The following is a 27,663-nucleotide window of genomic DNA, read 5'->3' on the forward strand; positions in this document are numbered from 1 at the left end:
ATGTAAATATTACCATTTCTCCATGTAATTGATATTTAAAGATCAGTGAGCTATTTTACTTTTTTTTTTTTTTTTTTTTTTTTACTACATCTCTGAAATCCAGCATGTAAGTTTGTGTGGTCAGGCCCCATTTTGAGTTCAAGGCTACACCCAGCTTCCCTAGCCCAAACCAGGCCAGGCCTGTTGGGAAAGAAGCCCTGAGAATCAGGTTGATGGACAAGGCTGGAGCTGGGGGAGTATCCTGAGCTTGGTGTGTAAGGCCCACTTCCCAGGACTGGGTGAGGGGGCCAGTGCAGACATGTGGTGGGCACCAGTTGGGGGGTGGTCTTGCTATGGGGGCAGCCTTTTGGGGCATCTGAATAGGACTTGGATCTCAGGCGAGGCTGCAGATCTGTGACACGGAGTGGACAGTAGGTGGTCCCTGACCTCTGCTCTCTCTCCATGCCCCTCAGGCCCCAGCAGAGAGGAGTGCATTCACTGTGCCCTGGGCTTCCACTTCCAAGACTGGAGATGCGTGCCGGCCTGTGGTGAGGGCTTCTATGCAGAGGACATGCCAGGGCTGCCCCACAAGGTGTGCCGCAGGTAGGTGCCTCCTCCAGGCAGTCCTCCCAGCCCAGCCCCAGATAGCCAGTGCCCGCAGACAAGGGGCCAGGTCTGGTGCCCCCCGCCAAGCAGTCCTCCCAGCCCAGCCCCAGATGGCTGGGCATGGTGCCCGTGGAGGAGGGACCAGGTCTGGAGGCTCCTGTCTCAGGGACTGGGGTGGGGTTCACTTTCTGAGTATCTGTTGAGATCTACCACTATAGACCACAGTGTACTCACTCTGTGTCATTAAGGAAACCACCTGTTGGGTTTGCTTAGATTCTAAATTAGATAACTTAGAGAAAAAGAGAAGGTCCTGACAGCCTCTTCATTCTAAAGCCGTTTCCAGCCACTGCAGCCATGCCATAAGCCTTCCCAGTCTCCTTTTCCGCTCCTTCTTTGTATCTGCACAGCGCCTCGTCCTTGTCTGGGGACTCTGATCATCATAGGTTGTGGGTAGTGACGAGAGGCCATTTGCTTGGTGTCCTCCTCCTCTGTCCTGCTGCGTGCTGCCTCACGCCGGGCTTCGTGACCTAAGCCCAGGAGCAGGGCAGAGCAGCCCACCTCTTCCAGGGTGAGAGTGACCATGAGGAGTCTGCAAGTGACCTTGGAGACCTTGACGTTGAGCCTGAAATAGACTCGAAACAAGGGAGCCCAGGGCCCACATCAGAGCAGTGTGGAGAGACCATACCCCATCTTCCAGCTCACAACTAAGGACCCACAGGGGATCTTCGAGGCCTCCAGGATATGTTTGAGAACTGTTACAGATTGTAACCTATCCTCTTAAAATGAAAACCAAGCAACCAAACATAAAACAGGAACACCAACCACTCTGTGGTAAGCCAATGAGAAACCACCCAGTCCTTACCAGTGAGACACCACCCGGTCCTTGCATTTGTAGGACCCACACAGGAGGGTTTCAGCCCTTCTGCCCAGCTGCCTTCACCTGGCCTGGCCAAGTCCGTGCAGGCCCCTTGACACCAGCATCTGAAGTCAACCTTGATTTTAACACACCAGCTCTTTCTAGGGCAGCAGCCCAGGGACTACACGTTCTGTAGTGATAACAGTCTCATTTGTCAAACACCCTGGTCCCCTGGGAGTGCAGGGTGCTCCCACACTGTGAGGTCTCCCAGCCCCAGGAAAGCTCCTCCTGGGCTGCAGAGGCCGGAGCTCCCTGGGTGCTCTCCCCCATGGGAGATGAGGCTTTCAACCCAGAGTGGGGTCCAGCGCTGGGGCCGACACAGCAGGTCTCGGAGGTGCATCCCAGGAAGAGGCCTGCATGGGGCACCGAGGTGGTAGATGCTGGTATTGCAGAGAATCTCCTCCTCCTGACCCCCTCTGTGTGACTCCCCTGGGAGGATGGACTGCCTTGGTCCCCTGGCTCTTCAGGGTCTTTACCCACTTGGGCAGCAGCTCCCAGGGAGCCTGGCTCCCCAAGGCCCTCAGTCTGGTGCCAGCCAGGCTCATTCCTGGGAGGATGGATGGGCAGGCTCAGGGGGCAGGGCCCAGCCAGCTGGGCTGGAGCCTTAGCACTGAGGAGACCCATGAAGCCGAGGCACAGGGCTGAGAGTGAGCACAGCCCACACTGAGTACTTCAGAAGAGGTCTGGACATCCCGACACTTAGGAAGAAGACCTGGAAGAGGGGTAAGAACCTCTTTCAAGACAGAGCAACTCAGGGGGTGAGGGGTACTTGCCTGAGGGGGTGCCAGCCTCGCCTTCCCGGCCTTCCCACCACACTCCCACCCCAGCCCTGCCTCTCCGGGTTCACTGTTGGGGCAAGACTCGGGCAGGCCTCTGCCGTCTGAGTGTCACTAGAGCAGCCTGAAGATGCAGGTGGGCAGTGGCCCCAGCAGTGAGGGGAGGGCGGTGGGGCTGCAGTGGGTGCTGCCCTGCGGAGGTGGAGGACATAGTTGCAGGGATCTTTGGGGATGGACTGACTGGAAGTGGCCCCTGTGGGCAGGCCCAGGCCTGGCTGAGCCGCCTCCTGCCTGCTGCCCTACCTGCCTATCTGAGCCCGCTCCCGGGCCTGCTGGGCCTGCTGGGCTTGCAGCAAGGTGGGTCTGGGGAGACCTGGTGCCTGGAGTGAAGCTAGACCAGAGAGGCAGCGGGCAGGCGATGTCCATGCGTAGCCCAGAGCAGGTCGGCGTTGGCTGGCTCTCCTGAGGGGCCTGACGGTGAGCCCTGTAGGTTGGGCCAGCCGTCCAGTCTCCGGAGCAGCTGCTTGTCCCCAGCGCTGCAGCCCAGCCACAGCTGGACACAGATGGACAAGGCAGGTCCCAGCAAAGCTGCTGGTGTGGCCCGAGGCCAGAGTGTGCTGACCCCCAAGGTCGGTGCTCCAATGGTAGTACTCCTGGGTCCCATCTCCGGGATAGGACTGAGAGGGCACTGCCCCCCACCACCCTGTCGCCAGAGGTGAGGCCGACCTCATCGCAGAGGAGGCTGAGCCTGATGGGCAGCCCCTCAGCGGCTCCTGGGTCCTGTTTGTCACAGGGGTGACAGAGGTCAGACAGGAGGAGAGACCACCGTGGGGGCAGGGTTACTGCCAGGGGCAGTGTGGGAGGGCAGGCAGGCAGGCCGGAGGGCCCTGGGAAGGGCTGGAGTGGAGGGGCCCCTCCTCATCGGGAACCCGTGTCCCCACAGGTGTGACGAGAGCTGCCTGACCTGTGAAGGCTCCAGCAGGAACTGCAGCCGGTGTAAAGTGGGCTTCACACAGCTGGGGACCTCGTGCATTACCAACCACACGTGCAGCAATGGTGAGTGGGCATGGGTTGGACCCAAGCCCTTCGGCTGCCCGGCCAAAGAGAAAGGGAGAGAGGGGCAGGGACCACAGGCTGTCCCTGGGGTGCCTCTTCCCTCCAGGCCCCTCACACTGACCAGAGAGGATCCCAGCTGCCACCCTGCTACTTCGGGTCAGTCCAACGAGTGACTCTTAGGAAAGATTCGGACGTCGTCCCCACTCTCATGCCAGTAGCCCCAGGTGGCTTGGGTGTGGTGGCACGCTTTAGGAGAGGCCCGCGTGTTTCACAGGAAGGATCTGTGTGTGAGCTGTGGGACAGCCCTGGGCCTTTGGTCGACTGGGAGGCGAGGATAGGTTGTGAAAGCAGGCACTCAGAGACCAGGTTGGGGGTTCCAGGCAAGAGGAAGAGTTGACACAGAACTCTGGGCTGGAGACCAGGGGAGAGGCTGTGGGCAGACGCACCGTGATGAGGAGCCGCCGTGGCTCAGGAAGCATAGGGATGAGCAGCCTGAAGCTGTCTCTGGGCGCCAAGAGCCTGCTGGCGTGTCGGAGGGGGAGCTGCCAGCACCATGAGGTAAGCATGGAGCTGGCAGTGGCCCGGATCTGGCAGAGTGTGAAGCCCCCAGAGAGAGCCCAGGCATGCCCTGCAGACCACAAGCTGGCCTCCTTGCCTTGGAGCTCTGTGGTTTCCTTGGCTTGGAGAATCGTGTTCCTTCTAGGCCAGGAAGCGCTTACTTCAAGAAGCCACCTCCTTGGGTGAGGTCCCAGCCCCCGAAAGTGAGACTGTCCCTGCCCGAGTGCAGGTCCCCAGAGGCCAGCTGCCAGGGGAAGGGCTGGCCTCAGTGGCTTGGCTCTTCCCCTCCCTCAGCCCTTCCTGGTGCCCTGATGAAGCCCTTTCTCTCGTCATCCTTCCTCCCCTACTGGGGCATCCCTGGCATCACACAGCAGCCCCCACCCTGCCCCCACCAGGTCTGACCCCTCTTCCTCCCACATCCAGAAAGAGGAACAGTGACCATGGAGAGCTCCCCGCATAGCCTGGTGTCCCCAGACCCTGCCCACCCCCACCCTCACCCCAACCTGAATCCTCCCCCATCCGCCCTCGTCACCAGGCTCAGCTCCAGCCCCACCCTCACCGGGCTGGCCACCTGTCACCGTGGGGGTGACAGCAGACAGCTGCTTTCCAGACTGGGGAGCTGGGAGCAGCCATGTCTGGCCCCCACATCTGACCTGTCCCTCCTTTCTCCTTTGGGGGAACCCAGCTGATGAGACATTCTGCGAGATGGTTAAGTCCAACCGGCTCTGTGAACGGAAGCTCTTCATCCAGTTCTGCTGCCGCACGTGCCTCCTGGCCGGGTAGGGGCGCCTGGCCCCCGCACAGGGCAGGGCCCCTCCCGTCATCCGTCTGTCCATCCACCTTTCTCCAGGCTGTCGGCCAGAGCCTGTTTCAGGGATGGCGCCCCCATCTGACAGCTTCGTCTCCCCAGGAGCAAGGTCCTTCCTGGTGACTCCGGGCACCCAGGCCAGGCGGGGTCAGGGGGTGCCTGGAGGAGGTGTCCCGGGAGCAGCAACACCTGCTCACACCCCCTCGCTGTCTGCGTTCTGGCCAAGTCACAGCAGGAGCAGCATGAACTCCGGGGATCCACAGCTCCTGGGACCATGCATTCACTGAACCTCCAAGACCAAAGCAGAAAGGCCGGCCACATGGCCCTGAGCAGCACCCTCCTCTCCGTGCTTCCGTGCTGCCCGCAGAGCCTTGGCTGTGCCCCATGAGGAAGGGCCTGGGGCGCGCCTGCTTCTCTGCCGGGCACCATTTCGGAGGCAGTTTGGTCAGACTCAAGAGAACAGATCTGGGAGTGTAAAACCTGTGACCACTGGGGATGGAGCATATGTTTCTACATGGTCAGTGACTTCTGAAACCACAGCCATGGCTTAGAAAGTCACGTCCCAGTGGGGTGAGATGGAGAGACCCTCCTTCATCTGCAGCCCTCTCCTCTGACTGGGCTGAGGGCCCCGGGTCACCGCGTCCCATCCACGCCTCTGCGAGTCTCATGGCCTGAACGGTCACCTCTACCTAATGGAAGGTAACTCCAACAAGCAAGCAGTTCTTAACACCAAGATGCAAGCCTGTCCGTGAATCGCTGGTTGTCAGTCACTTCCCTTCCGTGGAGCTGCTCTGAAAGCCCGTGGGCCCTGCTTTTCAGGACACTTGTCTTAAGGTGGGCTCGCCTGTGTCTGTATTTGCTGTGAGCCCATCGACATGGTTGGATTTACTTCTGCCAAACCTGTGTGGGCATTTTATAAGCTACATGTTCTAATTTTTACCGATGTTAATTATTTTGACAAATATTTCATATATTTTCATTGATATGCACAGATCTGCTTGATGAAGTCCCTTTAATATGGGAATTAACATTTGCCTTAAATTTTCTCAAGCTCGTTTTCCATTTTCGTCCTGCTCCCCTCTGTGACTGTAACACCTTTGACAAGCCACCGATCAGCTGGGGGAACCCAGCTGTTGTTGATTGAATCCACAACTCCGAAAAAGAAATTCACAAGGCAGACATGGTGTTAACCCTAAATTAATAAAAGAGTTAACATTCCATGGCAGAGGAGCCTGTGTTTCTTTTCAAGGCACAATGTTTAAATGTGGGCAGTGGTCAGCGTATAAGATGGCTTAACATGTGGTTTTATTGCAAGGTCTTGGAGCCTTAACAAATGGTGCTACAGCAAAGTCATGGGAGAATCACATAGCCCCAGCTCCAGAGTGTCGTCAGGCAAACAGACCCACTTCGGGGCAGGGGAGGGAGGGACTGAATGTAGGGATTCCTCCTTTCTGTCCCTGGGGAGCCCAGACGGCAAGTGTCTTCACCTGGATCTATGAGTGTCGTTTAGTTAGGTTGCAGCTCGTCTTCCGCATGGTGGCCAGAAGCCCCAGGTTCGTGGACTCCGCACTGTGGGGGTTTCACCCTGACCTCTCTGTGAGGTAGGGGTTGTCCTTACCAGGAGTCCTTCGGCTGCAGGTAAAGGAAATCCACCACCTGGAAGAAACAAGTGGGTGAGGGGCGTTGTTCTGGGATTCCAGGGTTGTCTTGGGATTTCAGGAGAGCTGCTGCTGGCCCTCGGGAGCCTGTGTACTCTGGACCCTCTTTGGGGGACCACAGCACCTCCTTTTGCTGCACATGATGGGACAAATGACAGGCAGGACCACTCACAGCTCCTGAGAAAACTGGTGACAGGCCTGCCCCTTGGGGCTCTGTCTGCTGCGGGCCTGGGTCACCTGCCCCTCATCTGGGTTTGCTGGGTGCTCCCAGCTCTGCCCATAAAGACGGGCTTTCCAGTGGTGACTGTGTGGGTGGAGGCGGCAGCAGCTCTGAGAAAATGGGAAAGCAGCGACGGGGTGGCAGGGGGAGTGGCCATGCAACCTGCCAGCGGCCACCACAAGCCAGAATTGACCTGAGTTGTCTGTGTGAGGCAGAGGGACGGACGAAGTGAGGTGTCTGCTTGGGAGACAGTAGCCAGGACTCAGAAGGATATCTGTGATTGAATTACAATCAGAAGTTTGCTGAGTACCTCCAGGGCGAAGTGCTGTTACAGTCCCAAGAGCTGTTTGTCCACGGAGAGCATATGGTTTAACATGTTCAGTTGCAACTGAACCAGAAACAAGTCCTGTTAGTCTCAAAGGACAGCACCTACAAGAAGCCCACCAGGTAACCTTGGAGCACACGTACCCTCCTGGCCATGGCTAGGCCAGCCTGTCATGTGGTCGGCACTTGTGGTGCAGAGCTGAGAAGCTGCTCCCCAAATCCTAAGGACCCAGCAGCCCCTTGTTAAAAGGGCTTGAAGACTGACCACATAGAATGCCTGTGCGCAGAAGGCCCGACGTGAGGGTTGTTGGGGCCCTGCTGGGACAGGACATGTCTGAGGATTTTGCTTCCTCCAATAGACTCATGGGGCAAATCCTCTGAACCCATCCTGTCATAGACTGCAGCTTGTAGAGCTGACGGGACCTGGCTCAGGCTGACTTGGGCCAGGCTGTCCCATCATGTGCCCCAGAGGGAGGCTGGCTCTTGCAGGGAGATGGTCACTTCAGCAGCTGGCCGGATGGAGCCATGGTGCCTTCACTTTAAACTATCTTCATTCCTTGTGGGTGACATTTTTCTGACTTTGTCCCCCAGTTAGTTAAGGCTCCATGGTGGTCCCCAGATGCAGGTCCCCATCCTCCCAGGCCACAGCTGACAGCATACCTCGTATCTCTTCACAGGGCTGGGAAGAACTGCACTTCCTATAGGAGATGCACTGATAACAAATGGGGGCTGGATGGAGCCTTAAGAACAAAGAGGGCAACATACTATTGGTGTGGCCAATATAGGGTCTCTTGAAGTTGGGAAACTGCCACTCATTACATTTAGATCATTGATCATCTGGAGGGGGCCCTAACCCTGCAAGTTAGGACCTGGGGCCCTGGGAGTAGGTGAGGGAAGGTTTAGATCACAGGATGGACAGGGGAGGAGTTGGAAAAGTGAAGTGAAAGGAAGGATATTTTATTTTTATTTTTTAAATTTATTTTAATTGGAGGCTAATTACTTTACAGTATTGTGGTGGTTTTTGCCATACATTCACATGAATCAGCCTTGGGTGTACATGTGTTCCCCATCCTGACCTTCCCTCCCACCTCCCTCCCCATCCCATCCCTCAGGGTCATCCCAGTGCACCATCTCTGTGCACCCTGTCTCATGCATGGAACCTGGACTGCTGATCTGTTTCACATATGATAATATACATGTTTCAATGCTATTATCTCAAATCATCCCACCCTCGCCTTCTCCCACAGAGTCCAAAAGTCTGTTCTTTACATCTGTGTCTCTTTTGCTGTCTCGCATATAAGGTCATCGTTACCATCTTTCTAAATTCCATATGTATGCATTAATATACTGTATTGGTGCTTTTCTTTCTGACTTACTTGGCTCTGTATAATAGGCTCCAGTTTCATCCACCTCATTAGAACTGATTCAAATGCATTCTTTTTAGTAGCTGAGTAATATTCCTTTGTATATTTGTACCACAGCTTTCTTATCCATTCATCTGCTGATGGACATCTAGGTTGCTTCCATTTCCTGGCTATTGCAAACAGTGCTGCAATGAACATTGGGGTACACGTGTCTCTTGCAATTCTGGTTTTCTCGGTGTGTATGCCCAGCAGTGGGATTGCTGGGTCGTATGGCAATTCTATTTCCAGTTTTTTAAGGAATCTCCACACCCTTCTCCATAGTGACTCTACTAGCTTGCATTCCCACCAACAGTGTAAGAGGGTTCCCTTTTCTCCACACCCTCACCAGCATTTATTGCTTGTAGACTTTTGGATAGCAGCCATTCTGACTGGCATGAGATAGTACCTCATTGTGGTTTTGATTTGCATTTCTCTGATAATGAGTGATGTTGAGCATGTTTTCATGTGTTTGTTAGCCATCTGTATGTCTTCTTTGGAGAAATGTCTGTTGAGTTCTTTGGCCCATTTTTTGATTGGGTCGCTTATTTTTCTGGAATTGAGCTGCAGGAGTTGCTTGTATATTTTTGAGATTAATTCTTTGTCAGTTGCTTCATTTGCTATTATTTTCTCCCATTCTGAAGGCTGTCTTGTCACCTTTCTCATAGTTTCGTTTGTTGTGTAAAAGCTCTTTTAAGTTTAATTAGGTCCCATTTGTTTATTTTTTCTTTTATTTCCATTACTGTGGGAGGTGGGTCATAGAGGATCCTGCTATGATTTACATCAGAGAGTGTTTTGCCTATGTTTTCCTCTAGGAATTTTATAGTTTCTGCTCTTACACTTAGATCTTTAATCCATTTTGAGTTTATTTTTGTGTATGGTGTTAGAAAGTGTTCTAGTTTCATTCTTTTACAAATGGTTGGCCAGTTTTCCCAGCACCACTTATTAAAGAAATTTTCTTTTCTCCATTGTATATTCTTGCCTCCTTTGTCAAAGATAAGGTGTCCATAGGTGTGTGGATTCATCTCTGCGCTTTCTATTTTGTTCCATTGATCTATGTTTCTGTCTTTGTGCCAGTACCATACTGTCTTGATGACTGTTGCTTTGTAGTATAGCCTGAAGTAGGAAAGATATTTTAATAGGAACATGCAGGGGCTATGGAAAGTAGCATCCTAGGTGGCGCTAATGGTAAAGAACCTGCCTACCAATGCAGGAGATGCAAGACACATGGTTTGATCCCTGGGTCAGGAAGATCCCCTGGAGGAGGATATGGCAACCCACTCCCGTATTCTTGTCTGAAGAATCCCAGGGACAGAGAAGCCTGGTGAGCACTAGTCCATAGGGTTACAAAGTGTCAGACATGACTGAAGTGACTTGGCACACACATAGCACGCACGGGGAATATACATTACAAAGCCAAGCCTTTCTCATGCATCGTGAGGTTCAGCCCAGCAGGTGGAGAGGTAGCTGGGCCGTCTGTCTTGGGAAAGGAGGAGTTTACATCCTGTCCAGGCCTTTTTTTTACTGCTTTCCTTCTTTAGCCCAGGTTTTGTGCTTCCTGCTGGTTGCCTCAGGCCAGTCCTGACCCCTCTCAGAGGCTTGTCTGTGCCCAGAACAACACCAACACCGTCACGTGGCACAGCGGCTCCCACCACCAAAAGCTACCCCCACAATGTACCGGGGGCACTGAGTGTGGTCAGAGATCTCCTGAACTTTCTGTCCAGCAGACTGCAACCAGAGTGCCCAGAGCAGAGAATGTCTTTTTGCAAGCACAGTGGTTCTACCCTGGGGGTGATTTCTGTCTACCTCAGGACACCTGGCAATCTCTGGAGACAACTGGAATCACGACTAGAGGGATGTATTGACATCTAACGGGCAGAGGCCAAGGATGCTGCTTCTGGTTTATGTTTTGGTGTTTTGGCTATGAACCATGTAGGATCCTAGCTCCCCAACCAGGGACTCAGCCTGCACCCCCTGCATTGGAAAGCAAATTCTTAGCCACTCGACCCCAGGGATGCCGCTAAACATTGTGCAATGCACAAGACAGTCCTCACAACAAAGAATTATCTGGTCCCCAAAGGTCAACAGTGCTAAGGTTGGAAAAACCCTAGCCAAGAGAAACGAGATCAAGAAAATCTATTCTCAACCTCCTGCATGTGTGCTCACTCAGTCATGTCCAACTCTTTGCGACCCCATAGACTAACCCACCAGGATCCTCTGTCCATGGGATTTCCCAGGCAAGAATACTGGAGCAGGTTACCGTTTCCCACTCCAAGGGATCTTCCTGACCCAGGGATCAAACCTGCTTCTCCCGTGTCTCCTGCATTGGCAGGCAGATTCTTTACCACTGAGCTACCTGGGAAGCCCTTCCTAGACATAACCCTAAAATGAATCAAACCAGCTATAGTTAGATTTATGTCTCCATTCATGTGCTGAAGCAAGGGAAACCCATGCCACTTTACTTTTTTAAAGTAAGAAATAGACCCTTTTGTTTTTAGTTCAATAGGAGAAAGGCTTCTTTAGCTGAGCAATTCCATCTGAGCTATTTAAAATCCTAAAAGATGATGCTATTAAAATGCTACACACAATATGCCAGAAAATTTGGGAAATTCAGCAGCAGCCACAGTACTGGAAAAGGTCAGTTTTCATTCCAATCCTAAAGAAAGGCAGTTCCAAAGAATATTCAGAATACCGCACAATTGCACTCATTTCACATGCTAGCAAGGTTATGCTCAAAATCCTTCAAGGTAGGCTTCAGCAGTATGTGAACTGAGAACTTCCAGATGTTCAAGCTGGATTTAGAAAGACAGAGGAACCAGAAATCAAATTGCCAACATCTGTTGGATCATAGAGGAAGGAAGGGAGTTCCAGAAAAACATCTACTTCTGCTTCATTGAGTGTGCCAAAGCCTTTGACTGTGTGGATCACAACAAACTGTGGAAAATTCTTAAAGAGATGGGAATACCAGACCACCTTACCTGTCTCCTGAGAAACCTGTATGAGGGTCAAGAAGCAACAGTTAGAACCAGACATGGAACAATAGACTGGTTCCAAATTGGGAAAGGAGTACATCAAGACTGTATATTGTCACCCTGCTTATTTAACTAATATACAGACTACATCATGCAAAATGCCAGCCTGGATGAAGCACAAGCTGGAATCAAAATTGCCAGGAGAAACATCAACAACCTCAAATATGCAGATGACATCACCCTCATGGCAGAAAGTAAAGAGGAACTAAAGAGCCTCTTGAGGAAAATGAAAGAGAAGGGTGTAAAAGCAGGCTTAAAACTCAACATTCAATAAATGATCGTATCTGGTCCCATCACTTCATGACAAATAGATGGGGAAACAATGGAAACAGTGAGAGACTTTATTTTCTTGGGCTCCAAAACCACTGCAGATGGTGACTGCAGCCATGAAATTAAAAGACACTTGCTCCTTGGAAGAAAAGTTATGACAAACCTAGACAGTGTATTAAAAAAGACTCTACTTTGCCAACAAAGGTCAGTATAATCAAAGCTATGGTTTTTCTAGTAGTCATGTATGGATGTGAGAGATGGACCATAAAGAAGGCTGAGTGCCAAAGAAATGATGCTTTTGAACTGTGCTGCTGGATAAGACTCTTGAGAGTCCCTTGGACAGCAAGGAGATCAAACCAACCAATCCTAAAGGAAATCAACCCTGAATATTCATTGGAGGGACTGATGCTAAAACTGAAGCTCCTATATACTGGCCACCAGAGGCAAAGAGCCAACTCATTGGAAAATACCCTGATGCTGGGAAAGACTGAAGGCAAAAGGAGAAGGGGACAGCAGAGGATAAGATGGTTAGATAGCATCACAGACTCAAAGGACATGAGTTTGAGCAAACTTCGGGAAATAGTGAAGGACAGGGAAGTGTGCTGCTGTTAATGGGGTCACAGAGTCAGATAGGACTTAGCAACTGAATGGGGCTTGTCAAATCAACTCTCTGACCTAAGGACTCCACCTAGTGGTTCTCTCTGGAATGAAGTGAAGTTTGCATTGTTTGGTTCTTTTTTATTTTGAAAAAACCACAAAGCAAAATTACAGTTGACCAATTTGAAAACAAATTACTGACATACTACCCTGTCACCCCCTAAATACTTTAGATCATTTCCTATAAACAAGTATCTTCTCCTACATAACCACAGGAATCAGGAAGTTGACATTAATACCTTTCTACTGTCCATCCTCTGACTGGATTCACCTCTTACTAGCTGCCCTGATAATGCACTTAGCACAAGGGTCCAGTTTACATCATACTCTGCACATACTTCTCATGGCTCTCATCTCCTTCAGTTTAGAATAGTTCCTCGGTTCTTTGAATTTTGTGACCTTGAACATTTTCAAGATGCCCAACCCTCAGCCTAAGTCCTGAAGTGTGTGCTTGTCTGAAGTTTCCTCACATTTCCATTCAGGTCAAGTATCTTTGACATGAATCTGTAAGAAGCAATGCTGTGTTCTTCTTATCGCATCCTAGTAGGTGATACAGGACTTTGGTTTATTTCATTATGGGTGACGTTACCTTTAATCACATGAAGAGGATTCCCCCCTCCCTGGGCTCTGAAGCAGAAAATGTTTTCCTGTCCCAGACCTACATGACCATAATAAAACTGCCCCCACCCACTGCCCAAAGGAGGACAAAAGACGCTGTCAATGGGTAGGGCTTCCTGAGGTAAGAACTCCTTCCGCTGATGCCTCTTCTTGAATTGGACCTTTTGGAAGCTCGTTTCATTTCATTTCATGCAAAGATGGGCACCATAAAGGACAGAAATGGTATGGACCTAACAGAAGCAGAAGATATTAAGAAGAGGTGGCAAGAATACACAGAAAAACTATACAAAAAAGATCTTCATGACCCAGATAATCACGATGGTGTGATCACTCACCTAGAGCCAGACATCCTGGAATGCGAAGTCAAATGGGCCTTAGGAAGCATCACTATGAACAAAGCTAGTGGAGGTAATGGAATTCCAGTTAAGTTATTTCAAATCCTAAAAGATGATGCTGTGAAAGTGTTGCACTCAATATGCCAGCAAATTTGGAAAACTCAGCAGTGGCCACAGGACTGGAAGAGGTCAGTTTTCATTCCAATCCCCAAGAAAGGCAATTTCAAAGAATATTCAGACTACCGCACAATTGTACTCATCTCACACGCTAGCAAAGTAATGCTCAAAATTCTCCAAGCTAGGCTTCAACAATACGTGAACCGTGAACTTCCAAATGTTCAACTGGTTTAGAAAAGGCAGAGGAACCAGAGATCAAGTTGCCAACATCGGTTGGATTATCGAAAAAGCAAGAGAGTTCCAGAAAAATATCTACTTCTGTTTTATTGACCATGCCAAAGCCTTTGACTGTGTGGATCACAACAAACTGCGGAAAATTCTTAAAGAGATGGGAATACCAGACCACCTGATCTACCTCCTAAGATATCTGTATGCAGGTCAAGAAGCAACAGTTAGAACTGGACATGAAACAACAGACTGATTCCAAATTGGGAAAGGAGTACGTCAAGGCTGTATGTTGTCACCCTGCTTATTTAACTTATATGCAGAGTACATCATGAGAAATGCTGGACTGGATGAAGCACAAGCTGGAATCAAGACTGCTGGGAGAAATATCAATAACCTCAGATATGCGGATGACACCATCCTTATGGCAGAAAGTGAAGAACTAAAGAGTCTCTTGATGAAAGTGAAAGAGGAGAGTGAAAAAATTGGCTTAAAGCTCAACATTCAGAAAACTAAGATCATAGTATCCAGTCCCATCACTTCATGGCAAATAGATGGGGAAAGAGTGGAAACAGTGACAGATTTTACTTTTTGGGGCTCCAAAATCACTGCAGATGGTGACTGCAGCCAAGAAATTAAAAGACACCTGCTCCTTGGAAGGAAAGTTGTGACCAACCTAGACAGCATATTAAAAAGCAGAGACATTACTTTGGCAACAAAGGTCCGTCTAGTCAAGGTTATGGTTTTTCCAGTAGTCACGTATGGATGTGAGAGGTGGACTATAAAGAAAGCTGAGTGCCAAAGAATTGATGCTTTTGAACTGTGGTATTGGAGAAGACTCTTGAGAGTCCCTTGGACAGCAAGGAGATCCAACTAGTCCATCCTAAAGGAAATCAGTCCTGAAAATTCACTGGAAGGACTGGTGTTGAAGCTGAAACTCCAATACTTTAGCCACCTGATGTGAAGAACTGACTCATTAGAAAAGACCCTGATGCTGGGAAAGATTGAAGGCAGGAGGGGAAGGGGACGACAGAGGATGAAATGGTTGGATGGCATCACCGACTCAATGGATATGAGTTTGAGTAAACTCCAGGAGTTGGTGATATACAGGGAGGCCTGAGGTGCTGCAGTCCATGGACACATGACTCTCTCTGCAGAGAGTCAGACACGACAGAGCGATTGAACTGAATTGAAATCAAAGCATTAGTGCAATACCACCACAGGTCCACCAGAACTGCTAAAATTATAAAGACTGACAGTGCCAATGAAGCTGACATTGGAAGTGATGGAAACCATTACACACCACGAGAGTGTGGAAATGATTTCAGCTTCTTGGCAGTAATGGTCAGGCATCATTTATTGATGATGCCACACCCCGTGTCCCGTTAGCTCCTCTCCTGGGGAATACAGGCGCAGCTGCATCAAATCCATACATAGGAAGATTCACAGCGGCGTTACGGAGCACAGCCGGAACTGGAGCAACCGGAGCAACCAGAGGGTAAGGTGAGAAGCAATATGGATATGTTATGGTATGAGAGGTACAATGAATTCCATACAGTAGCAAGTAAACAAAGCACTGCTGCCTGCAACCTGGATGGATTTCAGGCAGGACACAGAGCCGAAGAAATCAGGCCCAGAAGCGGACAGCACCAGTCTCTATGAAAAGCAAGCAAAACGAATCTGTGGTGTGGGATTCGCGGCTACCTTTGGGGGCGGGTTGGGAAGGCGGGTGTGGGAGGTGGTTTCCGAATAGAGTTTCTTCAGGTGTGCTCTCGCTGCTGCAGACCTCTGATCTGCGCACTTTCCTGCGTGTCAGGCTTCAGCAAGAACATCTTAACTCTCCAGCAGCGGAGGTGGTGATTTAGTCGCTCAGTAGTGTCCGACTCTGCGACCCTATGGACTGTAGACTGCCAGGTTCCTCTGTCCGTGGGATTCTCCAGGCAGGAATACTGAACTGGTTGCCATTTCCTCCTCCAAACTGGCCAGCGAGCACAAGCCTAACCGCAAACTGGACCGTGAGAGGTGACCCAGCCCCGGTCTGTACAGGGGGCCAAAATCCGGGACCCATCACTGGATCCCACGAGGACAGTCACAGCCTCCCTTTCACCTCACAGTGCACTGATGCGCGAGGAAGTTACCCTCGGGGGTTTTCATACTTTGTTAGCTTGCGGACACAACTCTCCAGATGCGCGAGAGGAACGGAGACACAACCAGAGGTGCAGCAAAGCGCGCGAGACATCTATGAGGCCGAGCCGGGGAGGCGGAGCCCGAGCCTGAGTCCGGGAGGAGGACCCCGAGCCCGGGAGGCGGAGCCCAAGCCCGAGGGCGTGGCTCCTCGATTGATACAGCCTGGATGCCCCGGTGCGCGCGCACGCGGACGGCGATTGGTGCTGCCTGGCGGCGCGCGCGGGGCACGCCGGGACGTCGGTGCGGTGGGACAAGCTGGAGGAGCGGCGGGCGGGAGGCTGCAGGATGGTGAAGCTGACGGCGGAGCTGATCGAGCAGGCGGCGCAGTACACCAATGCGGTGCGGGACCGAGAGCTGGACCTGCGGGGTGAGTCGGGTGGGGGCAGGCGGTCTGGCCTCCCCGCCCGACTGGTGGCCTGGCCCAGCCCAGCCGCGTGCGCTAGGACCGCCGGAGCGTGGCCGTCAGCCTGCGTCCAGCGCCCGGTGCCGGACTGGATCCCGCTGTCGGCGGCTGAAGGCCCTCCCTGGGCCCTTCCGAGGCGCGCTCAGCCCGGGTCCTCCTTGCACACTGGGGCCATCTCGATGCACCGGTCGCACAGCGGGCGTCTGCCGGGCCGCCGGGCGGTCTGAGCCGCTGCGGGGCAGGGAATAAACGCACGGGTGCTTGCGGCCCTCGTGCGGAGCTAACATGACGTCGGGAGGGAGTGGACGGGGTGCGGAGTGAGGGAGCGGTGTACGGGCCGGAAGCTATCGTTTCCCCGGCGTTTCCTCGCGTTGGCTTCTGCTGTCTTTTACCCTCTATCGGAGCGTTTCTGGGAGCGGACTGTGGGCGCGAAGCCGGCGCTGCCGCCTGCCGGCGAAAGCGGTGCGGAAGGCCCCGAACCGTGCGAGTCCTTAAGGGGCGGCTTCTCTGCGGGTACGGCCATCGGTCTTGGCCTGAGATCCGCTCCCGAGGGGAAACGCCGGCTGCGGGCTCTGCCTTCTGCTGGCTTTCTTGTCCGCTGAAAGCTCAGGACTTTGGTTTTTGTTTAAATCGAGTTTCTCAGAGAAAGGTTGAACTCGGAAGTAAACAGATAGCCTTCATTGTCTGCCTTCTCTCCGAGTCCAAAGTGCGCCCAGCGTTGAGGATTCTCGTTTGGGTGCAGCGCTTCCTTTGTTGTAGCCCTTACAGCTCCTTGGCTCCATTAACTTCTTCTTCGAGTAGCTGGCACAGTCTTTATGCCCGTCTTGGACGCATCGAGGTGTTTGAGTGAGCTGTCCGCAGGGTGACTTACCGTTGTATATCAACCACTGACTTTCAGCTCTGGGTTTGAGCTGGGGGAGGTGAAGTAAGGAGGAAGTGTCTTAATACTAAGAAGATATCCCAGTGAGTTCTAGGAATCTGGCCTGTGGGATGCAGGCGAGGTCGATTACTGTTGTCCACCCCGTGTGGATAGTGCTTGGACGCTGACAGCCGCTCAGTGTGAAGCCCTGTTAGGTCGCTTCTCTAGCTCCGAGGCCTTGCTTTAGAGCAGTGTGAGGCACTAGTAAGTAGTCTTGAAATGGTTAGCCGCTGGTTCCTGCTGATAAGTACTGTTATCCTTATGGCCCTCATCACCATCACCTTGCTCACATCCGCTGCTGGACCGTGAGCTTCCCAGCAGCTGGGATTTGTGACTGTTCTTCCTTGTGTTGTGTGCCAGTACCTTGGCAGGGCCTGGTGGTTGCATAGGTGCCACATAAACACTTTGGGAAGGAACGTTAAGCTATGAGTCAAGTTACCATTAAATGCTACTAATGTTTTAAGGCGCCTTTTATTTATATTAATACTTGTCTGGGTTTTTCTCCTTTTTACAGGGTATAAAATTCCTGTCATTGAAAATCTCGGTGCCACCTTAGACCAATTTGATGCCATTGATTTTTCTGACAATGAAATCAGGAAACTGGATGGTTTTCCTTTGTTGAGAAGACTGAAAACATTATTAGTGAACAACAATAGAATATGGTAAGCATGTGCTAGTGGAAAGTAGCTTTCCCCCCTAGAGCAGATGCTGCAGAATTCCCTGAAGAAACTGCAGTGTATATGCCAGTTAAACTAGATTTCTATTCTTTTACCTGTCTGTTTCTTAAATGGTTAAGTGAGCATTTTCCCCATAGATTCAGAGTTTAATTTGTCATTGGTCAAGTCTTACTTGCATCTATTCAGAAACCTGATATATTTATATATTAATAGTAAGTTTCTAATTTAATTTAAATTAAAAATCTGGTGCTTTGTACACATTTTAGCTCATTTCTAAAATAATTATAATTATCAGAGAGGTCATATTAAGGAGATACATAAAATTCAGCAATTATAGTTTTAACTGAATATCTCATTTTATCTCAAATCCTCTGGTATTTGTTTTTCTTTAACTGCAGCTGATATGTAGAATATTGTTTATAGAATTAAGATTTTATTTTTTTACCCACTTTCATCATCTCTGCGGGCTTTCCAGATGGCTCAGTGGTGAAGAATCTGCCTGCAGTGCAGGAGACACGGGTTCAATCCCTTGAGTTGGGATGATCCCCTGGAGTAGGAAATGGCAAACCACTCCAGTATTCTTGCTGGGAAATCACATGGACAGAGGAGGCTGGCAGGCTATAGTCCTTAAGGTCCCAAAGAGTCGGACATGACTGAGCACATGCGCGCGCACACACATCATCTCTGTAAATTTTGTTGGAAAAAAGTTTTTGAAGGTGTGTTGATAGGGTCTTTAAGTTCTGGGTGGTAAGCTGCTTTTTTTAAATAGGCACATTTCTCCTAAACTGTTGACTGTGGTTTGGTTATTGTGTATCCTGTGCTTCTGAGCTGTGACCACAGAAGCATGTGTATTTCTGTGCTTCCTGCTCACAGGTCCTGAGATGAGTGAGGTTGTTTGTGTCCACAATACTTTCTCCTTGTCTTGGGGCTAGTATGGTGGCGGGAAGAGGCCGCAGCAGCATTCAGGAGGCGTGGGTTCTCAAATCATCCTGCTTGTGTGACCTCAGACACGCCTCCTCTTTGTTTTCCTTCTGTCAGATAGTGTTGGAAGGAGCATCTCTGAGGTTCTTCCCACTTAGAAGTCCTCTGGGCAAGTGCCCAGTTTTTAGCTTAGGTCAAGTTTTTAGCTTACTGCATTTTCACTTTTATTAAGATTTTGTCTTTTCCTTTTAGCCGTATAGGTGAGGGGCTTGATCAGGCTCTGCCCTGTCTGACAGAACTCATTCTCACCAATAACAGTCTTGTGGAACTGGTAAGTCAAATGGGGAAAGTGTATTTACAGGGGGGAATTAAAGGCACTGCCTGCCTTTATTAGAAAACTTGGAGAGTCCAGAGGATTATCTCATCACCTTTTTTCTTTTTCTTCATTATTAGGGTATGGGCTTTTTTTGGTTGTGTGTTGCACATACTCTCGCTCACTCACTTTTGGACTCCTGGGGGCTTGATGGAGCAGTTCCTAATTCCAGCATAATCTGTGTCACGGGTCTGTTGTCGTTGGTGCTTTGAGTTCTGTTCAACTTCTAAAGAGACTTACCCATCTTTTTGCTTGAATTTCTTGTGTCCAGTATGCTAGCCACCAGCCACAAGTGGTTACTTTAAATTGAGATATACTAGAAGTATAAAAAACACTACAGATTCCAGAGACTTCGTGCAAAAGAAAAATATTATACACTATCAATTTTTTATATTGACATTAAAATTGTAATATTTTGGAAAATAAGTAAAACAATATATTATTAAAACTAGTTTCTTCTGTTTTAATGTCAGTACTAGAAAATTACATATGTGACATACATTAAATTTTGTTGGGGAGTTTTATTCAAGAAATTATTGTTTTACTCCACATTTAGATCAACAATCATTTGAGACTGGTGTTCTTTTAAGATAAGGGGCAAGTTTCATTTTCTCTATTTAGATATGACTATTTTGATCTGCTTCTGCTTTTTAAATTTCTACTCTGTATGTATAATTTTTAACAGTGTTGAGCTTAGGCTATATATTGTTTTTGTAACCTAAATTTTTCACTTAAATACTGGATGTTGACATTCTTATGGCATGACTTGATTTTAGGTTGCTGTGCCATTGACCCCTCCGTTCCTTGCTCCCTGACTGTTCCTTTCCCGAGGGACGAGGTCCCTGAGTGTCCTTCAGATTTCCAAAGGAGTGCTTGGCTCCAAAAGTCAGAAAGCCCCCAATCTGAGGGCGTGTCCTTTCTAAACTCCATGAGGTATTTAACCCCAAATGTGCGTCCATGCGGAATGTGTGGAATATTGGGGCAGTAGATTCTGTGTGCTGTAGTTGTGCTTAAAGCTGTTTGCAAAGATGAAGGCTGTCCTCTCAGTACTGAAAGAGGCATATTAAAATTGTGTGGTAGTGGATTTCCCTGGAGTTCTGTTGGTTTTACTTGTATATATTTTCAGGTTACTTCATTTGATGTATCCAGATTTTTATGTATCTTACTGATGAAATGAACCTTTTATCATTTATATTTTATTATAAAATAACAATAATTTTACCTTGGCGTCTGTTTTATCCACTGCAGTATAACAAAACAAGCTTTCTTTCAGTTAGTATTTGCGTGATCATTGTTTTCCATCCAAAATTTGGTTTTTTTCCTCTGCACTTATATTTTAAATTTGTGTCTTGAGAACAGAATTTGATAGGATCCTTTTTTAAAATCCAGTCTAAAGCCTGTCTTTTAAATGGAATAGTCTGTTTATGTTTAATGTAATACCAGTATATTTGAGTTTATCTTCTCTCTTATCTAGAATTTTTTCACTTGCCCCATCCATCTGCAAATTTTTTTCCTCTCCTTTATTGCTCTCTCTCTTTTTGGTATTCTACTTCTTCTGATAGTTTGGAAATTAACTGATTATTAAATAGACTCTTTATTTTTTTAGCATACTGGGAATTAGCATCCAAGTGTAAAGTTAACCTTAACCTTTACCTCCTGAACGAAACAGCACCGTACACATCTCACCACCCCCGCATCGAGACATCACTGTGTCGTGCACAGTCTGTGTGTGGGTCTGTGTGCATCAAGTTACCATTCTTTCGTTTTTTGCAGCTTTATTGAGATATGATGAACAAATGAAGATTATAAATATTTAAGGTGTATAATATGAAATTTGATATCTGTACCCTGACACCCACCCCTTCATGTAACCATCTATGTGTGTGTGCAGTGAGAACACTTGAGTTCTATTTTTTTTAATCATTTTGGGTACACCTTATGTTATTTTTAATGGTAGTCACCACGTTGTACATTAAATCTCCAGAATTTATTTATAACTGAAAGTTTATCCTCTTTAATCAGCAGCTTCACCCCCCTTTTCCTCCACCTCCCAGCCTCTGGTAACCACCATTCAACTCTCTGTTGCTGTGAGTTCCGTTTTTTGAGATTTCACATAAAAGTGAGGTCCTGCAACATTTGTCTGTCTTTGCTCCATTTCACATTGTTCTGTAGATCTCCTCCAGTGGTGCTGCGCTAGCTGTTCTTTTCAGATTGTTCTGTAGATCTCCTTTAGTGATGGTACTGTAGTTGTGAGCATCAGCGCTCCCTCCAGTGTCGTCATGAAAAGTGGCAGCTCTCTGAGCTTGTGGCTCTGTTCCCCTCCCGTGTTACTTGTGCTTTTCCTCATCATCCCTTTTGGCGCTGCCCCACTCAGTTTAGATCTGCTCTGGCAGTTTCTCATTCGGGTGGGGCTGTTTCAGGAGGCCCTCCAGGCCTCGTCACACACCTGTTGTGCTTGTGCTTGGAACATGCCCGTCTTTGGCTGCTGTTCTTAGGCTGGGTGCCTGTTGCCCCCTGCTTCTTCCTGTGTGGTGTCGTCACTGTGCAAGTCTTATAGCTCTCAAAATAGTTGGTCCTTACTGGTCCCAAGTTCAGGTTCTTGCCAGAATACATTTTCATCTGGTTTGGCTGTAGCTGTTGACCATATCTTTTTGGTTTTCCTATCCTTGTTGCACTGTATTTTATAGGATAGTTTGGGAAGATTGAAAAATTAACTTGTGTTCTTCCTATATATATATATATTTTTTCCCCCCACTTATAACTATAGTCCTTGTCTTTGGAAAATGTATTTGAAGAGATTTAGGGGAACCTAGAATAAAGGTGACAAAGATGACATGCCCACATTGCTCCCAGGCAGCAGCAGGAAGAACCACCTCACGCCAGGTTCCCTGTATGAATAACTTTCCCTGGAGATACATCACTTTTCACATTGCCTTTTTTTTTTCTATCATTACTCAGTAGCTCTTTTGAAGTTGCTACAGGAAATGATATATATTTTTTCTTTTCGTCTCTTCTGGTGTTGAGACAGAAGTTCTTGTGTCTGGGATATTAAGAAGTTCAAATTTATGAAGCAGTTATTCAGTAGAAATATACCAAGTGTCTGTTATGTGCTAGGGCTGTGCTGGGTGCTGGGGCAGGAAAGACAAATTAATGTATGAAAGACAAGGTGTGTCCTTACTGCAGAGGTGTCAGCATGTCGTGGGATCATGGTGGGCTGTGGTGTTTGTGTTTTTACCTGTGGCTGTTATTTCACAGGGTGATCTGGACCCTCTGGCATCTCTCAAGTCACTGACTTATCTGAGGTATGGAAACTATTTGTGGTAGTGACAATAAAGTCTTTTAAAATAACACCATTGCTGGCCTTGATGGTAAAGTTATAGTAAAAAGTATGTTTAAAAAAACAAATATTGAAAATGTTTTCTTTGGGCTCTATTAAAATTTCCCTAGCATTAAATTCTTATGACATTGAAATGTGAAGAATAGTGAACTTTTCCTTACTTCCTGGACATTAGACTTTATTAAAATAGACCTCTTGAATGCTATGCTAGGAATAAGACTGGCATCAAACTGTTCCTTTTCTTGTAGTATCCTAAGGAACCCTGTAACCAATAAGAAGCATTACAGACTCTATGTGATTTATAAAGTTCCACAAGTCAGAGTACTGGATTTCCAGAAAGTGAAACTAAAAGTAAGTGTTTCTCCGTTGTAAGTTGTTATTGGTTGGTGCTTTTCCTTTATACTTTTGTTACTGACTTTTATTATTAGTTTGTAATAGGAATGCGGGGAGCGGGGATGAGGAGTGTTAAGTTGATTTATTTTCCATAGCAGTGTTTATGGTGGGACTTAGAGTTAAGGTGTGTGTGTGGGGCTGGTCAGTCCAGAGGTGGCCTGGCTTCAGAGCCACCATGGGCTTTGTCACAGTAGACAGCCTGCCTAGATACATGCTCTTGGGGAGCTTCATGTTGTTCACTTAGCACTAGCTGTAATTGTCAGGATGATTCTCCCTTCGTTAGGGATTTTTTTTTACCTTATTTCCCAGAGAGCCCCTCCTGGAAACTCGGAGAGGGGGCTCTGCTCTCTCTAGGAACCTTCACAGCAGGGGACTGCTGTATCTCTTATTTTGAAATGGGCTCTGTGGTATTTTACCAGCCCAGAGTATTCCAGGAGAGTTTTCTTCCATGTTTTCTGAGGAATGCATCTAAATGCACGTGGTATTCCTATTTCCATTAACTCTGTGTGTGGTGTCGCTGTAGGAGCGTCAGGAAGCAGAGAAAATGTTCAAGGGCAAACGGGGTGCACAACTTGCAAAGGATATTGCCAGGAGAAGCAAAACGTAAGATCCGGATATCCAACTTCACTCCACTTCACCTTCAGAAACATTATCTGTCTGGCATTTTGCCTCTTGCGAAATGAAATGAAACACCTGTGACTAATACAGTCCTAAAATTTGCACAGTGATGATCCGTGGCCCCCTGTGGCCCCTATATCACGTGAGATTTCTACCAGATGAGAGCGGATGCTCCAGTATTCAGTCTGCCATGATAGTACTGCACCCTCTTCCTCTGTGGCAAGATGAACTGGGTGGTGTTTCTGAAGGAGAGAGTTTCTTGTATCAGTTTGTTAACAAAGATAAGATACTACACTGGTTGAATTACTTTCAAAGCTTTTGAAAGTAAAAGAGAAGCAATTTCTGTCAGTGTGGATTTGACGTTTTGTTCTTCCCTCCCCGCCCAAGTTTCAATCCAGGTGCTGGTTTGCCGACTGACAAAAAGAAAGGTGGGCCGTCCCCAGGGGACGTGGAAGCCATCAAGGTGAGCACGAATCAGGATTCTCAGACTGGAGTGAGCTATTCAATCATGTAGTGACTCAAGTAATGAGTTAGAAACCACAGCTTTCTCCCAGTTGTTAGAATCCAGCTATATTTCTGTGTAAGGAAAAACTAGCTTAAAGATATTATTTAACCAGATTTTGACTTGAATTAATTATATGAGCTGGTCAAAGTGGAGGCAACTCTGGTCTTCTCATTTTCTCAGGATGCATTTATCTGAACAGTTAGTTACCTTTGCTTGCTGTCTTGATTTTTACTTTGAAGGACTTGCTGCCTGAAAGATCCTGCTTGATGAAAAATCCTAATTTGGTAATACTGCCTCCTAAATCATCCAGTGGCATAATTCCAATTAACCAGAATTTTAGGGCACAAGCACTGATTATTTGTTCTCCTGTAAGAGGGTCTGCAGCTTTTTACCAATTTGGGAACTTCATAATTTGGTTTTGGGGTTGATTTCACTGTGCCAGCAAAATTCTTCCTGCGAGAGAGACTATTTAATATTCCAATTCAGAAAGATGGCATGAGTTTCTGTGAGTGTTTTCTGTTAACTGGATGAAAATAACTGTCCATCTCTCTTGTTTCCTGGTGTCCAGAATGCTATAGCAAATGCGTCAACTTTGGCTGAAGTGGAGCGGCTGAAGGGCTTGCTGCAGTCTGGTCAGATACCTGGCAGAGAACGCAGAGCAGGTCAGGAACCACTTTCTGTCTTCCTTTCCAGATTAATGATACACTCCTAGTGACTGCAAATTGCTTTAGATGCTACAATCCAAGGATGCTCGAATAGTGCCTCCTTACCATTATAATCTACACAAAATGCCTTTAAATGTTCTTTGAAAAGAAATCATTTGATAAAGAAGCTTATGTCCTTGAACTCTGGGGTTTTTGTGAAAGTTGAGACAAGTGTTAATTCACAGCCATGGAGTGAAAGTGAACAGTGGAGGTGACCATGATGCCTTTGACCCCTGTCCATGTGGGCCCACTTAGCAGTGGGGAGCATGGGCTCTGGAGCCAGACAGACTGAGTCTCAGAGCGTAGCTTCACCAGCTTTGTCCTTGGATGAATTTCTTAACCCCACTTGATCTTAAATCTGTTTGCTCATCTTTAACCAAATAGTAGTAGTGGTGACCTAAGAAGGTTGTTGGGAGGACTTAAGTAAGGGGCTTCCTAGGCTCTGAGCACCAGGTGTGAGCTGTTTTGATTGTGAACACCAGCTCTGTGTTGGGCAGCATGATGGACACTGACTGGGGTGTAAAGTGAAAACTGCTACAGACGGTGCATGTTACAAGTTTGACATGAATGTAACTGGGGGCTCTGTCTAGACCAGTGGCTCAGGGCAAGTTCCCTTGAGGAAATAATGTTTGAACTGAAACTAGAAGTGAGTAAGACATTCATTAGAGTAGCAGTTTTCACTGTGTGGTCCTTGGGCCCCTGGGGCCCCATGAGGAAAACTTACAAACACCGAGGCATGCCCCTGGGGCCCCATGAGGAAAACTTACAAACACCGAGGCATTATTTGCTTTTAAGTGTAACCATTTGTGCCTGATGGTGCCAGAGCAATGGCAGGTAGAGTTGCTGGTGCCTCAGCCCAGGTACATGGGTTCATAGGGCCAATGATACTAGGTGTCATTCTGAGCTGCCATGCACCCAGTGAGGTCCTTTGTGAAGCAGTGAGGATCATTGGTGTTCCTGGATATCACCCCGGGGACACATCATTTGATGTGAAGAAATGGGCCAACATTTGCAATCTAACCTTTAAGAAAATACCACTTTGGGGAATTCCTGGTGATCCAGTGATTAAGACTCAGCTTTCATTGCCCAGGTTTGATCCCTGGTCAGGCAACCAAGATCCTACAAGCTAAGTGGGGAGACCAAAAGAACAAAAGTGAAAAACTACCACTTTTGTCAAGTTTTGGCACAGTATCAAAAAAATAGCCACAGCTGCCTGCACAGGCTGTTAAAATACTCCTCCCTTTTCTCACTGCATGTCTTTGTGGGCCCAGCTTTCTTCACACCCTTTAGTCAGAACAACATATTTTAGCGAGTAGAGTGATGAAGGCAGAACAAGGGCCCGTCTACCACTGGGCAGACATTGCAGAGATGGGCAAAAGTAGAAAACTGTACCAACTTTCTCACTATATATTTTCATTTTAGAAAATATTGATACTATATTTTATAAAAATACAAACATTAATGGTACTAGGTTTATTGTTTTAAGGAATTACTGTTTGTTTTTTTTTTTAATGCTTTCAGTTTCCAACATAGTATTGATAAAAAGTAATCTACTTGAAGAAAAATTCTTTGGGTGCTAAAACTAAAGTATTTGAGAACCTGTGACCTAGACAGACCAGAATGGCATTCTCAGGGGAAGGAGCACTCTGTGGTGAGAGAGCCTTGCACCCTGGGCCTGAAGGAGGACTGTGAGCCAAGGTCCAGGGCCTGCGGGGGGGACGGGTGAAAGAGGCTGGCAGGCAGAGCTCTGAGTCCAGCCACAGAGGGCCCTGTAGGCCACGAAATGAGGGACCTGTGATCTTGAGAACAGCACAGGCTGCTAAGACCTCCACGGGGCTGGTGACAGGCAGGGAGGAGGCTGTGTCACGTGGCTCACTTTGGCTGCAGTGTGGCAGAATTCCTGTTACTGTGCCTCCCCTTGAGAATGTTAGGTGGGCCTGGGACTCACGTGGGGCTTTTCAGTGTCGTCTGAACACATGTGGGGCACCTTGAGGAGAGGAAGGTGGGAATTGTTCATGGTTCTCTAGGTTTCAGTGGGCCCAGGCGTCTGAACAGCAGTTCCCGGTGACATTCTCACTCCCAGGCATCTGAACAGCAGTTCCTGGTGACATTCTCACTTTCTTTAGTCTTGTGTCTAGAAATGTAACGTTTGGGTCTAACTGGAAACATAATTTAGACAGAATCACTGGCTGACTATCCGCAGCATGGAGTAGGTATCCTCTCCCATCTTTCTTTGGAATGCTCACAGTTTCTTTGCCCATCATTGTGGCAAGAACAAAACATAAAGTATAAGCTTTTATCTTGATAAAGCATGAGTTGACCAGAGTGGGTTAGAACAGCAGGCATAGAGTTGACTTTCATGAAGCAGCTTTGTGACCCATTCCCTAGAAGCTGACCATCCTTCCAGGGCCTGCCAAAGATAGGTGGTCCCTGGACCTAAAAAGTTTCTCTAGGCTGAGGCTGCTGTCAGGTGTCTGCACCTGGTCTAGGGTCTGGCCGGTAACATCAGCATGGTGGGTGGATGCCCACACATGCTCTAATCTATGTGTGACTTCTGGCTTTGTGTGTTTTCTAGGCCCCACTGATGATGGTGAAGAGGAGATGGAAGAAGACACCGTTGCAAATGGGTCCTGAGCAGGGTGGCCTCAGCACCTCAGGACGTGTAACAGTCCACCTTGGACAGGTCCTGCCTTGTTTGTGTCAGCAAAGTAGAGTTCATCAGCATTGTTGAAATGCTCAAAACTGCTGCTGGTAATTTTGTAATACAGATTTTGAAATCTAAAACCCAGTTTTCTACCAATAGTACAAATAAAGGACACTCTCTGTACTGCAGGTTGTGCGTCATTGGGGTGTGTGCAGTGAGGTGTGGATATGGGGAGTTGGAAATGCACCCAGGGCGGCTCTGTGGGCAGGCTTGCCAGTCCTCATGAAATGTTAAGGTTTTTAAATTCATAATAAAACTATTATCTGTGTGCTGCTACTGGTTGTAAAAAAGCAGCCGATATTGCAAATTCTTCTTCATGAAGGATCACAAACGTCATTAAAGGCAGCCAGGCCCCAGGGCTTTGCAA

General features: G+C 48.2%; 2 protein-coding genes across 3 annotated transcripts in view; both read left to right on the top strand.

Annotated features, from left to right (window-relative positions):
• The window catches only part of PCSK6 (proprotein convertase subtilisin/kexin type 6), a 163,753-nt gene extending 157,836 nt beyond the window's left edge, over positions 1-5,917 (top strand). For both annotated transcript variants that reach the window (XM_065906568.1, XM_065906570.1), the window contains 3 exons: positions 453-582; positions 3,221-3,333; positions 4,577-5,917. In XM_065906568.1, the coding sequence (XP_065762640.1) occupies positions 453-582; positions 3,221-3,333; positions 4,577-4,674 (341 nt within the window). In that variant the 3' untranslated portion in view covers positions 4,675-5,917. The remainder of the gene's footprint in view (positions 1-452; positions 583-3,220; positions 3,334-4,576) is intronic.
• A 10,048-nt stretch (positions 5,918-15,965) lies between these two features.
• Positions 15,966-27,419, top strand: SNRPA1 (small nuclear ribonucleoprotein polypeptide A'). The gene is made up of 9 exons (XM_065906640.1): positions 15,966-16,109; positions 17,579-17,726; positions 18,915-18,993; positions 22,291-22,337; positions 22,621-22,723; positions 23,289-23,368; positions 23,771-23,846; positions 24,457-24,550; positions 27,168-27,419. Exons 1-9 carry the CDS (start codon positions 16,028-16,030, stop codon positions 27,224-27,226), a joined length of 768 nt encoding a protein of 255 aa, XP_065762712.1. The 5' UTR covers positions 15,966-16,027; the 3' UTR covers positions 27,227-27,419.
• Positions 27,420-27,663: the final 244 nt, after the last annotated feature.

Source organism: Muntiacus reevesi, chromosome 15 (assembly GCF_963930625.1).
Source record: "Muntiacus reevesi chromosome 15, mMunRee1.1, whole genome shotgun sequence".
Taxonomy (NCBI): Eukaryota; Metazoa; Chordata; class Mammalia; order Artiodactyla; family Cervidae; genus Muntiacus; species Muntiacus reevesi.

Excerpts from the sequence above, each read along its gene's own strand:
- SNRPA1 (XM_065906640.1), top strand. The coding sequence starts at position 16,028 with ATGGTGAAGCTGACGGCGGAGCTGATCGAGCAGGCGGCGCAGTACACC. Across the intron at positions 17,727-18,914 it reads GTGAACAACAATAGAATATG|CCGTATAGGTGAGGGGCTTG; the intron begins GTAAGCATGTGC and ends TTTTCCTTTTAG. Across the intron at positions 18,994-22,290 it reads ATAACAGTCTTGTGGAACTG|GGTGATCTGGACCCTCTGGC; the intron begins GTAAGTCAAATG and ends GTTATTTCACAG.